Raw genomic sequence first — 14,754 nt, forward strand, 5'->3', positions numbered from 1 at the left:
AGGAAACATGAGAAGAAGTGAAATAAGAGGTGTGTGAAATTCCAGTCAATCTCTACATGGAGTGCCAACATTCCATAATTTGAGAGTGACTGGTTATTGCTAGAAAAGGCCACTGATTATATTGGTCGACCCTAGCAGTACACACAACTTCATTGATGATGATGTAGCAAGAAGTCTGGGAATCATTACTGTGAGGATTAATCCTCAAACCATCAATGTGCCAGATGGAAACAATAAGCAGACAACTGAGATCTGTATGGACTTGACTTGACTACACCAAAGGGTCACTTATACAACAGATTTCCTATTGATTCCTCTGGGTTCTTGTGACATGATATTGGGAGTACAATGGCTGTTTCCACTAGGAGACCTTAAGCTAAACTTTAAGGAGCTTATCTGTAACGACTCGACCGGTCATTTTGAGTATTATAATCCTGTTCCCCTATTTACTGCTCAATTTATGCTTTACAGTTATTTTATGACTTACCGGGTTAGTTGGTTCAGGTCCGGAAGGTATTCGGACTGAAATGAGACACTTAGTCTCATAATTGAAAACTTAAGTTGGAAAAATTGATCGGATATTTATATATGTGTAAATAACTTTCGTATTTAATTATGATAATTCAAATAGCTTGGTATGGTGATTTTAAACTTAGGAGAATGTCCAAAAAAGTATTTGGAGGTCGGTAGAGGAATTAGGCTTGAAATGGAAAAAATTAAATTTCTTGAGAAGTTTGACCGGGGTTGACTTTTTAATATCGGGGTAAGAATCTAATTATAAAAATTGGAATATCTCCGTTATGTCATTTATGACTTGTGTGCAAAATTTGAGGTCAATCGGATGTGATTTGATAGATTCCGGTGTCATTTGTAGAAATTGAAAGTTTCAAAGTTCATTAGGCTTGAATTTATGTGTGATTCGTGTTTTAATGTTGTTGGATGTGAGTTGAAGACTTTACTAAGTTTGTATGCTATTTTAGGACTTGTTGGTTTTTGGCTGGGGTCCCGAGGGGCTCGGGCGTGTTTCAGATTGTATTCGGATTATTTTCCTTCATTTTGGCACTACTGGGAGCTGCTGTTTGCTAGTGTTTCAGACCTTCTTCACGATCGCGAAGATTGGGACGCGATCATGTAGGCTTAGTTGAGGCTGTGTTGATTTTGTTCTTCGCAATAGCGTGAGGTCAACCACGATCGCGTAGGTTGGGCCAGTCTGTGCCACACGAACGCGTGGAAGAGGCCGCGATCTCGGAGGGGAAACTTGAGAGGACGCCAGGCCACACGTTTGCTCTATGCGATCGCATGAAGAAGGATGCGACCGCGTAGAGCTGGAATCTTGTGCATCGCAATCGCGTGTGACTGTTTGTGATTGCGTAGGGTTAAACCTGGGCAGTGAAAAACTGTTCTTCATGATCGCATGTGATTGTTCGCTATCGCGTAGAGCAAATGACTGGGCAGAGAGTTTAAGTTCTGAAAATGGGACTTCATCCCATTTTCCATTTTTGACGGATTGGAGCTCGGGAAAAGGCGATTTTTGGGAGGTTTTCAGAGGAAACAATAGGATAAGTGTTCTTAACTTAATATTGGTGAAATTACCCTAATCCATGGTTGTTTTTATCATTTATTGGGTGAATCAAGTTGGAAACTTTAGAAAACCCTCTTGGTTTAAATTGAAGATTGTCGAGTTGAGATCGGATTTTGGTAAAATTGGTTTGGCTAGACTCGTGGTTGAATGGGCTTTCGGATTTTGTAACTTTTGTCGGGTTTTGAGATGTGGGCCCCACGGGCAATTGTTGAGCTAAATTTCGAATTTTTATGAAAAATTAGCGTTTTCTTACGGAATTAATTCCAATAAATTTTATTGACTAAACCGAATTATTTATGGCTAGATTCAAGGCATTTGGGGGCCAATTCACGAGGCAAAAGCTTAGCGGAATAAGAATTTCACAGTCAGAGGTAGGTAACAGTTTTAAATCTGGTCCTGAAGGTACGAAACCCCTAATTTTGTGTCATGTGATTATTTTAGAGGTGACGCACATGCTAGGTGACTGTGTGGGCATACACCGAGGAGATTGTGACTTGGTTTGTCCCGTGAAACTATAAAGTTGAATAACTTGTTGTTAGCTATATGCTCTCTATGTGTTAAAGAAATTTGACTGTAAATCATGCTTAGGCTATGTGATAGTACTGTTGGGACCCGTAGAGGTCGCGTACTTGTTGACTTATTTGCTAATTGCTGTCTTGTACTCAGTCATGATTTTACTTGCGTATCATACCTCAGTCTTTCTTGATTTTTGTTGATACACTATGTTATCTTTGTTTGGGCTGATCTTTGTGAATTTCGAGAGCCCGAGAGACTAGAGAGGTTGAAGAATGAGTGAGGACGAGTGCCTGTCGGTGAGGTATGGATATTATAGCACATTGTCCATACAACACGTGAGTTGTCTATGCAGATTATAGCGCTTGGGTTGTAGGAGCCCCTCTGGAGTCTGTACAACTCCAGTCAGCACGGGTACCCATTGAGTGTGAGTGCTAAGGGCTGAGAGACGAGTGGTTGAGATGTTGTGACGAGTTGAGTGACTGTTTCCCTGAAAGGTTGTACTTGCTTTTCATTTGTTGTTGCACTTAGTTGCTATCTGCCATTCTTGTGAAATTCTCTGTAAGATTTTTATATCCAGATTACATGAACTTGAACTGTATAAAATTGATTTGACTTAAACAGCTGGATTTGAAAGCATGTCTATTATTGCTGGAATTAACGAAAGTTAACTATAACTGGGTAGCTTGTCACTATCTTTAGTTCCTTATTTATTATTGTTACTTACTGAGTTGATTGTATTCATACCACACCCTGCACTTCGTGTGCAGATTCAGGTGTTCCCGGCCATAATGGGTGTTGATTTCTTTCGTAGAGTTGACTTTCCGGAGATTCAATGGTAGCTGCCGTGTTTCGCAGACCTTGCTTCTCCTTCCCAATCTCCTTATTTATTGCATTTAGTCTCAGATTATTATGGACCGTATTTTCCAGACTTGTATTCATATTAGATGCTCATATACTCAGTGACACTGAGTTTTGGGAGTGTTTATATATGTATTTGTGAGTTTTTCTTCCGCTAAATTTAGATATTATGTTTTCAAACTTAAAGGATATTGTGGTTTATTGAGATTGTCGGCTTGCCTAGTATTGAGATAGTCATTGGTATTAAAGCTCTAGGTGACATAGGTCTCACGAGTCATGAGCAGGTTTATTATAGTCTTGGGAATTGGTACAAAGACGTCTGTACTTATCTTTGAGAGGATGCAGAACCCTTTGGAAAATTTTACTTTCTTGTATTCTATCGTGCAAATTTGCTTATTCTAGAAACTAATTTTCTATTATTTTACTCTCTCACAGATGGTGAGGACACATACTACCAGATCAGATGGTCAGCCACCAGTGCCACCAGTTAGGGTCGTGAGAGGCTGGGGCCGAGGTAGAGGTCGAGGTATAGCTCGTGCACCAGTTGGAGCAGCACCTGTATTACCACCAGTTGCTCTAGCTCAGGAGCAGATACCGGATACAGTTGAGCCGACGGGACCAGCTCAGGCACCAACTACACCTATTGTGATTCCAGGCATTTAGGAGGCTTTAGCGCATATATTGACAGTTTGTACTGGTCTTGCTCAGGTGGTTTCGGCTCAGGCCACACTTGCCACTTCTCAGGCCGGGGGAGGTACTCATACCTATGTTGCTCGTACTCCAGACCAGGTAGTACAGGGACTTCAGATACCGGGGGCACTACCAGCCCAGTCGGCTACAGCTGCTCATGCCCCGGTAGTTCCTGTTATGCCAGACGATGAGTAGAGGAGACTTGAGTGATGTGAGAGGCTTCGACCTCCACCATTTAGCAGCACTGAGTCAGAGGATGCTCAGGAGTTTCTGTATAGGTGTCAGCGGATGCTTTGGACAACGGGTATTCTGGAGACCAGTAGGGTCTCGTTCACTACTTTTCAGTTTTCTGGGAATGCCTTCAAATGGTGGGAGGCTTATGAGAGGTGCAGGATGATTGGTGCAGTACTACTTACATGGCGGGAGTTCTCCGTTCACTTTTTGGAGAAGTTTGTGCCATAGTCTCACAGATAGTTTGAGCAGTTACGCGAATATGGTATATATGTGACGCAATACGAGATGAGATTTTCTGAGTTGGCTCATTACGTAGTCTATTTGGTTCCCACTGATAGGGAGAGTATTATGAGGTTTATTGATGGCCTCACATATCAGTTGCGGTTACTTATGACTAGGGAGAGGGTATATGGTGCTACTTTTGATGAGGTAGTTGACATTGCTCGACAGATAGAGATGGTTCGTAGCCAGGAACGTGGAGAGAGGGAGGCTAAGAGGCCTCGTGGTCCAGGTGATTACAGCGGTGTTCCTTCAGGGGGTCTGTTTTACCACGGTAAGGGTCGTTCTTACAGACACGCTCAGACGAGTCGTCCAGCTCATCGTGGTCCATCAGCTTGCCATAGTTCTTCCAGTGCTCACTCAGGACAGTCTTCATTCAGTGCACTACCAGCGCAGAGTTCTCATCATGCCTCGTCCTCTCAGGATTCTACAGGTAATTCCTCGGGTTATCAGGAGCAACAATTCTGTCATAGGAGGGGTTGTTTCGAGTGCAGAGAAATTGGTCATTTCAAGAAAGATTGTTCTAGGTTGTTGAGTGCGGCTCTACAACAGAGTCTTCCACTGACGACACCAGCACCAGCAGTTCCACCACCCGCCCAGCCAGCTCAAGGTAGGGGCCAGGCAACTAAGGGTCGCCCAAGAGGGGGGGAAAAAGTGGCGGTCAGGCCCGATTTAATGCTTTTCCTGCCAAGTCAGATGCTGTTGCTTCAGATACAATGATCACATGTATTGTTTCAGTGCGCCATAGGGAATCTTCTATATTATTTGACTCTGGTTCCACTTATTCATATGTATCATCGTATTTTTCTCGTTATTTGGATAAGCCCCATGAGTCCTTAGTTTCACTTGTTCGTGTATCTACGTCGGTGGGCAATATTATTACTATGGACCATGTGTATCGGTCGTGTGTGGTAAGTATTGAGGAACTGGAGACTAGAGTTGATCTTTTATTACTCGGTATGGTTGATTTCGATGTAATTCTGGGTATTGATTGGTTGTCTCCATGTCATGCTATTCTGGACTGTCACGCAAAAATTGTGATGTTGGCGATGCCGGGGTTGCCGAAGGTCGAATAGAGGGGTTCTCTAGATCATGTTGCCAACGTATGGTTTGGAAGGGGTGTTTGTCATATTTGGCTTTTGTGAAAGATGTTGATGCAGATACTCCTACTATTGATTTAGTACCGATATTGAGAGACTTTCTGGATGCATTTCATACAGACCTGCTGGGTATGCCGCCCGACAGAGATATTGATTTCGGTATTGACTTAATACAGGGCACTCAATCCATTTCTATTCCTACGTACCGTATGGCACCGAATGAGTTAAAAGAATTGAAAGAGCAACTTCAGGAACTTCTTGATAAAGGGTTCACTAGGCCTAGTGTGTCACCTTGGGGTGTACCGATTCTGTTTGTGAAAATGAAAGATGGTACTATGCGGATGTGCAACGATTATAGGCAGTTGAACAAAGTTACAATCAAGAATAAATATCCCTTGCCGCATATTGATGACTTATTTGACCAGTTTCAGGGAGCGAGGGTGTTCTCCAAAATTGATTTGAGATCTGGGTAGCACCAGTTGAAAATTCGGCATTCGGATATTCTAAAGACGACATTCAGAACTCGTTATGGCCACTATGAATTTTTTGTTATGTCTTTTCGGCTAACCAATGCCCCATCAACATTTATGCACTTGATGAATAATGTATTCCATGCATATCTTGATTCATTTGTCGTAGTATTTATTGATGATATCCTTGTGTACTCACGTAACCAGTAGGAGCATGCACAACACTTGGGTATTGTATTACAAAGATTGAGAGAGGAGAGACTTTATGCCAAATTCTTTAAGTGTGAGTTGTGGCTTAGTTCGGTGGCATTCTTGGGACACATAGTGTCCAGTGAAGTAGTTAAGGTGGATCCGAAGAAGGCAGTTCAGAGTTGGCCCAGGCCATCTTCAGTTACTGAAATTAGGAGTTTTCTCGGCTTGGCCGGTTATTATCGTCGCTTCGTGGAGGATTTCTCGTCTATTGCATTGACGATGACTAAATTGACCTAGAAATGTTCAGGTGGTCGGATGAATGTGAAAAGAGCTTTTTGAGCTCAAAACAACTTTGACTACAGCTCCAGTATTGGTGTTTCCTACAGGTTCAGAATCTTATACTGTGTATTGTAACGCGTCGCATATTAGTCTCGGCATAGTGCTGATGTAAGACGGTAGGGTGGTTGCCTATGCGTCCAGGAAGTTAAAGGTATATGAGAAGAAGTATCCACTCCACAACCTTGAGTTAGTAGCTATTGTTCATGCCTTGAAGATTTGGCGGCACTATTTGTACGGTATCCATTGTGAGGTTTATACCGATCACCGGAGTCTAAAATATCTGTTTAAACAGAAGGATCTTAATTTGCGGCAGCGAAGGTGGTTAGAGTTGCTTTAGGATTATGATATCACCATTCTCTATCATCCCAAAAAGGACGATGTGGTGGCCGATGCCTTGAGCCGTAAGGCGGAGAGTCTAGGCAGCTTAGTATACTTACCGATAACAGAGAGACCTTTAGCCTTGGATGTTCAGGCCTTGGCTAACCAGTTTGTTAGATTGGATGTTTCCAAGCCGAATCGAGTTTTGGCTTGTGTGGTTTCTCGGTTTTCTTTATATGATCGCATCAGAGAGCGCCAGTATGATGATCCACATCTGCTTGTCCTTAAGGACACGGTTCAGCATGGTGATACCAAGGAAGTCACTATTAGAGATGATGGTGTATTATGGATGCAGGGCATGCTATGTGTGCCTAATGTAGATGGTTTGCGTGAGTTGATTCTCCAGGAAGCTCACAGTTCGCAGTACTCCATTCATCCAAGTGCCGCAAAAATATATCAGGATTTGAGGCAAAGTTATTAGTGGAGGCGAATAAAGAAATATATAGTTGGATTTGTAGCTCGGTGTTTAAATTGTCAACAGGTAAAGTAAGAGCATCAGAGACCAGGAGGATTACTTCACAGGCTTGAAATTCCCGAGTAGAAATGGGAGCGTATTACCATGGACTTCGTAGTTTGGCTTCCACACACTTTGAGGAAGTTTGATACGGTTTAGGTGATTATAGATCGGTTGATTAAGTCCGTGCATTTTATTCCATTTGGTACCAATTATTCTTCTGAGTGGTTGGCTGAGATTTATATCCGAGAGATTGTTCGCCTACACGGTGTGCCAGTGTCTATCATTTCAGATCGGGGCACACAGTTTTGGAGAGCAATGCAGCGAGAATTGGGCACACAGGTTCAGTTGAGTACAACATTTCATCCTCAGACGGATGGACAATCTGAGCGCACTATTCAAATATTAGAGGCTATGTTACGCGCTTGTGTCATTGATTTTGGGGGTTCTTGGGATCAATTTCTGCTACTCGCGGAGTTTGCATATAATAATAACTACCAGTCAAGAATTCATATGGCTCCGTATGAGGCTTTGTATGGGAGACGGTGCCGGTCCCCGGTGGGTTAGTTTGAGCCGGGTGAGACTAGGCTAATGGGTACTGACTTTGTTCAGGATGCTTTAGAGAAGGTCAGAGTGAATCAGGAACGGCTTCGCATGGCACAGTCTAGACAGAAGAGTTATGCCGACAGAAAGGTTCTTGATATTGTTTACATTGTTGGGGAGAAGGTTCTGCTAAATATTTCACCCATGAAGGGTGTGTTGAGGTTCGGGAAGAAGGGAAAGTTGAGCCCTCGGTATATTGGGCCTTTTGAGATACTTAAGAAGATTAGAGAGGTGGCTTATGAAGTTGCTTTGCCACCTAGTCTATAAAGTGTTCATCTAGTGTTCCATGTATCCATGCTCCGAAAGTATGTCGGGGATTCGTCTCATATTCTGGATTTCTGTACAGTACAATTGGGCGGTAATCTGACTTATGATGTGGAATCGGTGGCTATTTTAGACCGGCAGGTTCGAAAGCTGAGGTCAAAGAACATAACATCAGTGAAGGTACGGTGGAGAGGCCAACCAGTCGGAGAAGCTACTTGGGATATTGAGCGGGAGATGCAGAGCAAATATCCACACCTATTTGAGACTCCAGGTATGATTCTAAACCCGTTCAAGGATAAATGTTTGTTTAAGAGGGGAAGAATGTAACGACCTGGCCGGTCATTTTGAGTATAATAACCTCGTTCCCTCATTTACTGCTCAATTTATGCTTTACAGTTGTTTTATGACTTACTGGGTTGGTTGGTTTGGGTCCGGAAGAGATTCGGAGTGAAACGAGACACTTAGTCTCATAATTGAAAACTTAAGTTGGAAAAATTGATCGGATATTTTTTTTATGTGTAAATGACCTTGGAATTTAATTTTGACGATTCCAATAGCTCTATATGGTAATTTTGGACTTAGGAGTGTCCGAAAAATTATTTGGAGGTCGGTAGAGGAATTAGGCTTGAAATGACGAAAATTGAATTTCTCGGGAAGTTTGACCAGGAGGTTGACTTTTTGATATTGGGGCCGGAATCCAATTGTATAAATTGGGTGTGCAACATATGAGGTCAATGAGACGTGATTTGATAGGTTTCGACGTCGTTTGTAGAAATTAAAAGTTTCAAAGTACATTAGGCTTGCATATATGGGTAATTCTTATTTTTAGTGTCGTTGGATGTGAGTTGAAGACTCAACTAAGTTCGTATGATATTTTAGGACTTGTTGGTATATTTGGCTGGGGTCCTGAGGGTCTCGGGCGTGTTTCAAATGGTATTCAGATTATTTTCCTTCATTTTGGCATTGCTGGTAGCTGTTGTTTGCTGGTGTTTCATACCTTCTTCGCGATCGCGAAGATTGGGACGTGGTCACGTAGGCTTAGTTGAGGCAGTGTTGATTTTGTTCTTCGCGATCGCGTGAGGTCAACCATGATCGCGTAGGTTGGGCCAGTCTGTGCTACACGAATGCGTGGAAGAGGCCGTGATCGTGTAGGGGAAACTTGAGAGGAAGCTGGGCCACACGTTTGTTCTATGCGATCGCGTCAGGAAGGATGCGATCACGTAGAGCTAAAATCTTGTGCATCATGATCTCATGTGACTATTCGCGATTGCGTAGGGTTAAACCTGGGTAGTGAAAAACTGTTCTTCACGATCGTGTGTGATTGTTCGCGATCGCATAGAGAAAATGACTGGGCAGAGAGTTTAAGTTCTGAAAATGGGACTTCGTCCCATTTTCCATTTTTGACGGATTGGAGATTGGGAAGAGGCGAGTTTTGGAAAATTTTCAGAGGAAACAATGGGGTAAGTGTTCTTAACTCAATATTTGTTAAACTACCTGAATCCATGGTTGTTTTTATCATTTATTGGGTGAATCAAGTTGGGAAATTTTAGAAAACCCTTTTGGTTTAAATTGAAGATTTGAGGGTCGAGTTGAGGTCGGATTTTGGTAAAATTGGTATGGTTAGACTTGTGGTTGAATGGATTTTTGAATTTTATAACTTTTGTCAGGTTCCGAGATGTAGGCCCCACGGGTGATTTTTGAGCTAAATTTAGGATTTTTATGGAAAATTAGCATTTTCTTATGGAATTAATTTCAATAAATTTTATTGACTGAACCAAATTATTTGTGGCTAGATTCGAGGCGTTTGGAGGTTAATTCACGAGGCAAAGGCTTAGCGGAATAAGAATTTCACTATTTGAGATAAGTAACAATTTTAAATCTGGTCCTAAGGGTACGAAACCCCGAATTTTGTGTCATGTGATTATTTTGGAGGTGACGCACATGCTAGGTGACAGGCGTGTGGGCGTGCACCGAGGGGATTGTAGCTTGGTCCGTCCCGTGAAACTATAAATTTTAATAACTTGTTGTTAGCTATATGCTCTCTATGTGTTAAAGAAATTTGAATGTAAATCATGCTTAGGCTATGTGATAGTACTGTTGGGACCTCCATAGGTCGCGTACTTGGTGAATTATTTGCTAATTGTTGTCTTGTACTCGGTCATGATTTTACTTGCGTATCATACCTCAGTCTTTCTTGATTTTTTTTGATACACTATGTTATCTTTGTTTGGGCTGATTCAGGTGTTCCCGGCCATAACGGGTATTGATTTCTTTCGCACAGTTGCCTTTCTGGAGATTCAGAGGTAGCTACCGTGTTACGCAGACCTTGCCTCTCCTTCCCTATATCCTTATTTACTGCATTTGGTCTTAGACTATTATGGATTGTATTTTCCAGATTTGTATTCATATTAGATGCTCATGTACTCAGTGACACCGAATTTTGGGAGTATTTATATATGTATTTATGAGTTTTTCTTCCGCTAAATTTAGATATTATGTTTTCAAACTTAAAAGATATGGTGGTTTATTGAGATTGTCGGCTTGCATAGTATTGGGATAGACGCCGTCACGATGGGTGAGATTTTGGGTCGTGACATTATCCTGGGGTACAATTACGAGGGAAAATAATGTGTATTGAGGGGGAAAGTGGAGAAAATAAAAACTGTGGAAGCTAAGAAGTTGGATAAGCTAGCTAGCAATGGGGAACATTTATTTATGTTGAGGGTGATGCCCAGGGAAGAGGAGCAGACATAAGCTAACATCAACATGCCATTACTGATGCAGTCACTTCTTTAGGAGGACCATCAACTGTTTACTGATCCTCAAGGGTTAATTCCCTCTAGAGTACCATTTGATCAGAAGATACCATTGCAGGCATGATGCAATCCTATAAACCTCAGACCTTATAGGTATTCTTTATCACCAAAGGATATCATTGAGAGATTAGTACAGGATATGCTGGACCAAGGAATTGTGCAGCCAAGTTCCAGCCCTTATGCTTCCCCAGTAGTCTTGGTGGGAAAGAAATATGGAAGTTGGAGGCTATGTGTTGATTACATGGGCTTAAGCAAGGCTACCATTAAAACCCTAACCCTAGAAACAATGTTTTGACAGCAGAAACAATCGCTCAAACCCACAATCTTTTAGATATCAAAATGCATAATAATAAATCTCAAAATGCATCATAGTGCGACTGTTTGAATTGACAGTTTCAAGTTCAAATCCCAGCGCAGACAAAAACGATTCTGGTATTTGTTATTGGTAGGAGGTAGCAAGTATCCTATGAAATTAGTCGAGGTGTACGTAAACTGGCCCGAATATGAAGGCTATTAAAAAGTGGTCTTATAAATAAATGGTTAGTACAAAAACTCGGAATTGTTTTGTTGGTTTTTTCTGGATTATATTATACCCTAACCATAGGGACAATCTTTCGACATCAAAAGCAGTCGTTCAAACACAAAATATTATAGCCACCAGATATGCCTAATAACATTCACAATGATATCACCATTGATATATTGATAAAACTTCCTGTGAAATCACTTCTCAGGTTCAAATGCGTTTGCAAATCATGGCGTTTTCTAATTGGAGATCGACAGTTTATCAAACATCAGTATTACTATAAAATCTTTCTATCTTGTTGGAAGGGCCAATACTATTATCCCTACTCTATAAACGCGCCACTTCAACGTGATTCTGTTGTCTCTCTTCTTGATCTTCCTTCAGGTATCGATCATTTATTGAATAGAAGATTTGTGAATCCTTGCAACCGTTTATTTCTTCTTGCTTTCCCTAATTACCAAATTGTTCTATGGAACTCGGCGATCAAAGAATCAAGAACTATCCCTCGTCCAATCCCTATTCAGAGGGAGCTGCATTTTCATACTTTATATCGTTTAGGCTACGTTTCCTCTTTGGACGATTACAAAATAGTTAGGGTTGGTCCTCCAGCAGATATTGAAATATTTTCGACGAAAAGTAACTCGTGGAAATTGATTGGCAAGTTTCCTTCAAATTATTACTTCGACGAAGACATGGTTGTAGTTGATGGAATTGTTTATATGATCAGTCACATACTAACCGAAATTAAGGGATTTATTTTATGTCTGTGTTTGAAAGATGAAAGTTTTCAGACTATAAAATATCCAAACGCGGTTGATGATATAACGATTGACGATCCAAGAGGTATAATTTAGGAGAGTGTTTTTTCTTGATTAAATTTTCGAACGACATGGTTGATTTTGAAGTTTGGTGTATGAAAAAGAACGGAGCGAGCCGTACATGGATTAAAATGCTTGGAATTATAGTTCCAGATATCAAGAATATTGATAGATTTTGGATTCAGCCTGTGGGATTTATGAAGGATGGAGATATTCTGTTTCTAAGGGAATATATAGCCCATGATTTCGTGGTTTATGATTAGAAAAGACTAATGCTAAAGGAAGTTAAAGTTGCTAAGCCTGAATATTCACTTTGCTTTAGTGGGGCTATAACATATGTGGAGACTTTAATCTCTCCTAATGTTCTGTGAGTTTGCAAGTATATTTTCTGTTTCTTTTAATTCATTCATTCTATATTATGATTTTGTAATTAGCAAGAATTACATGACATTTTTTGCAGATAAAATTAGTTTTACAAGGGGTTTTTTCTCCATTTGTTCACCGGGAAGTTTTTGCTAGATGGTAAGAGTTGAATTACTGTAATTCTCATCTAAATTCAAGTGTATAAGTGAGTTACAAGACTGGCTTTGACTCTTTGCAGTGTCTTATTTGCTTGTCTACTTTAACATGGGAGAAAACAATAAAGATTACGGTGCACATTTTATTTATTTTATTTATTGAAACCATCTATCTATCCAGGCTTTCATCTCCTGAGGTGACAGGGGATAGGCTAGGACACCTACCATGTATATTAGAATCCAAAGGGTGAATACAAGTGCGACATAGGGCCTTACCTTCCTTTAGCAATGTTGGATCTTGGATCCAAAATTGCTAATAATATTCTTCATTTGGAGAATCTCAGTATCCAATTCCTAGAGGATCTTACCTTCCTTTAAATCACTCTCTTTCTTTCCGTTTGGTGTGTTTACAAATGAAAGTAGGGGCATATATTTATAGTTGTAGAATTCCCATGATGATGTACGTAATGACATCAACATCTTCTGCAAAACTCAGCTTCTACATGTGCAATCAAAGATTAATTGCTGCCCAAATATTTTCAACTGTTAAATTGGTTGGCTTGACAAAGCCAAAGGAAACTTATCTTCTTTCACATGGGCCACGGGATGGACCCAACAAATATCCCCCTCCAGTCCTATGCACCTGAAGGAGGTAACACTAGTTTTTCATATAGAGTTCATGCCGACAAGTTCTTTGCATAGCTCAAACTTGTCTCTCGGTATTACCTTGGTCAACATATCCGCAGGATTTTCATTCATGTGAATCTTCTTGACATGCAAAGATTTGTTCTCCACCTGCTCATGAATCTAATGATATCTTATGTCGATATGCTTTGTTTTTGTATGGTACATGGATTCTTGCTCAAGTCTATTGCACTTTGACTGTCGCAATATACGACATACTCCTTTTGATGTAATTCAAGCTCTTGAAGAAACCGATTAAGCCATACCATTTCCTTGCCAGCTTCTGTAGCGATAATGTATTCTGCTTCAGTTGTTGAAAGTGCAACGCGCTTCTGCAATTTAGACTGCCATGATATAGCCCCTCCTGAAAAAGTAAATAACTATCTAGTAGTGGATTTTCTATTATTAGTATAACCAACCATATCAACATCTATATAGCCTTCAAGACTAGATCTGATCTCCCAAAACACAAGCATTCATCCGAGGTTCTTTTTAAATACCCGAGTATCCATTTCACACCTTCCCAATATTTTTTCTAGGGATTGTCAAGAAACCTGCTAAAAATACCGACAACATGAGCAATATCAGGTCTGATACATACCATTGCATACATCAGGCTCCCCATGGCAGATGAATATGGAACTTTAGCCATACTTTCTTTATCTTCTTTTGTTGTAGGACACATTGTCTTGTTCAACTTCATATGACCACCAAGAGGCGTGCTAACTGGTTTAACACTCATCATGTTGAAGAGTTTAAGTACACGTTCAATATACTTCTGTTGTGACAACGACAACTTACTATTTATCGTATCTCAGACAATCTCCATTCCTAGAATTTGTCATGCTGGACCCAAGTCTTTCATGTCAAATGACTTGGACAAATCTTCCTTTAACTTGCCAATCAACTTCTTGTCTTGTCCTACAATCAGCATGTCATCCACATAACAACAAGATGATAAAGTTATTGTTAGAGAATTTCTATATAGTATACGCATGGATCTAAAAATGTCTTTATGTACGTTTGACTTCTCATGAATGAGTCAAACTTCATGTACCTCTGCCTTTGCTCTTGTTTCTGCCCATAAGGACTCTTTTTCAATTTGCACACCATGTGTTTCTTCGCCTTTACTTCAAAACCTTATGCCTGCTCTATATAGATCTTTTCTTCCAAATCTCCATGCAGAAATACAATTTCACGTCCAACTGCTCCACTTCAAGATCTAGGTTACCTTCCAAGCTGAAGATTATTCAAATAGAAGTCATTTTTACAACATGTGAAAAAAATTTGTCAAAATCAATACCTTTATTCTATTCGAAACCTTTTACCACCAATCCAGCTTTGTATCTGACCAGCTTGCCATTTCCATCTTTCTTGAGCTTAAAGACCCACTTGCACTTGAGTAGTCTTTTTTCTTTTAGAAGTTCAACTAG

The 14,754-nt window shown here is 40.6% G+C and overlaps 1 protein-coding gene across 1 annotated transcript in view; it reads left to right on the top strand.

Moving 5' to 3' along the window:
• Positions 1-12,382, top strand: part of LOC142168861 (F-box protein CPR1-like) — a 30,099-nt gene extending 17,717 nt beyond the window's left edge. The window contains exons 2-3 of the mRNA XM_075230028.1: positions 11,686-12,144; positions 12,207-12,382. Of these exons, the coding sequence (XP_075086129.1) occupies positions 11,686-12,144; positions 12,207-12,382 (635 nt within the window). The remainder of the gene's footprint in view (positions 1-11,685; positions 12,145-12,206) is intronic.
• Positions 12,383-14,754: the final 2,372 nt, after the last annotated feature.

The sequence above is a fragment of the Nicotiana tabacum genome, chromosome 14 (assembly GCF_000715075.1).
Source record: "Nicotiana tabacum cultivar K326 chromosome 14, ASM71507v2, whole genome shotgun sequence".
NCBI lineage: Eukaryota > Viridiplantae > Streptophyta > Magnoliopsida > Solanales > Solanaceae > Nicotiana > Nicotiana tabacum.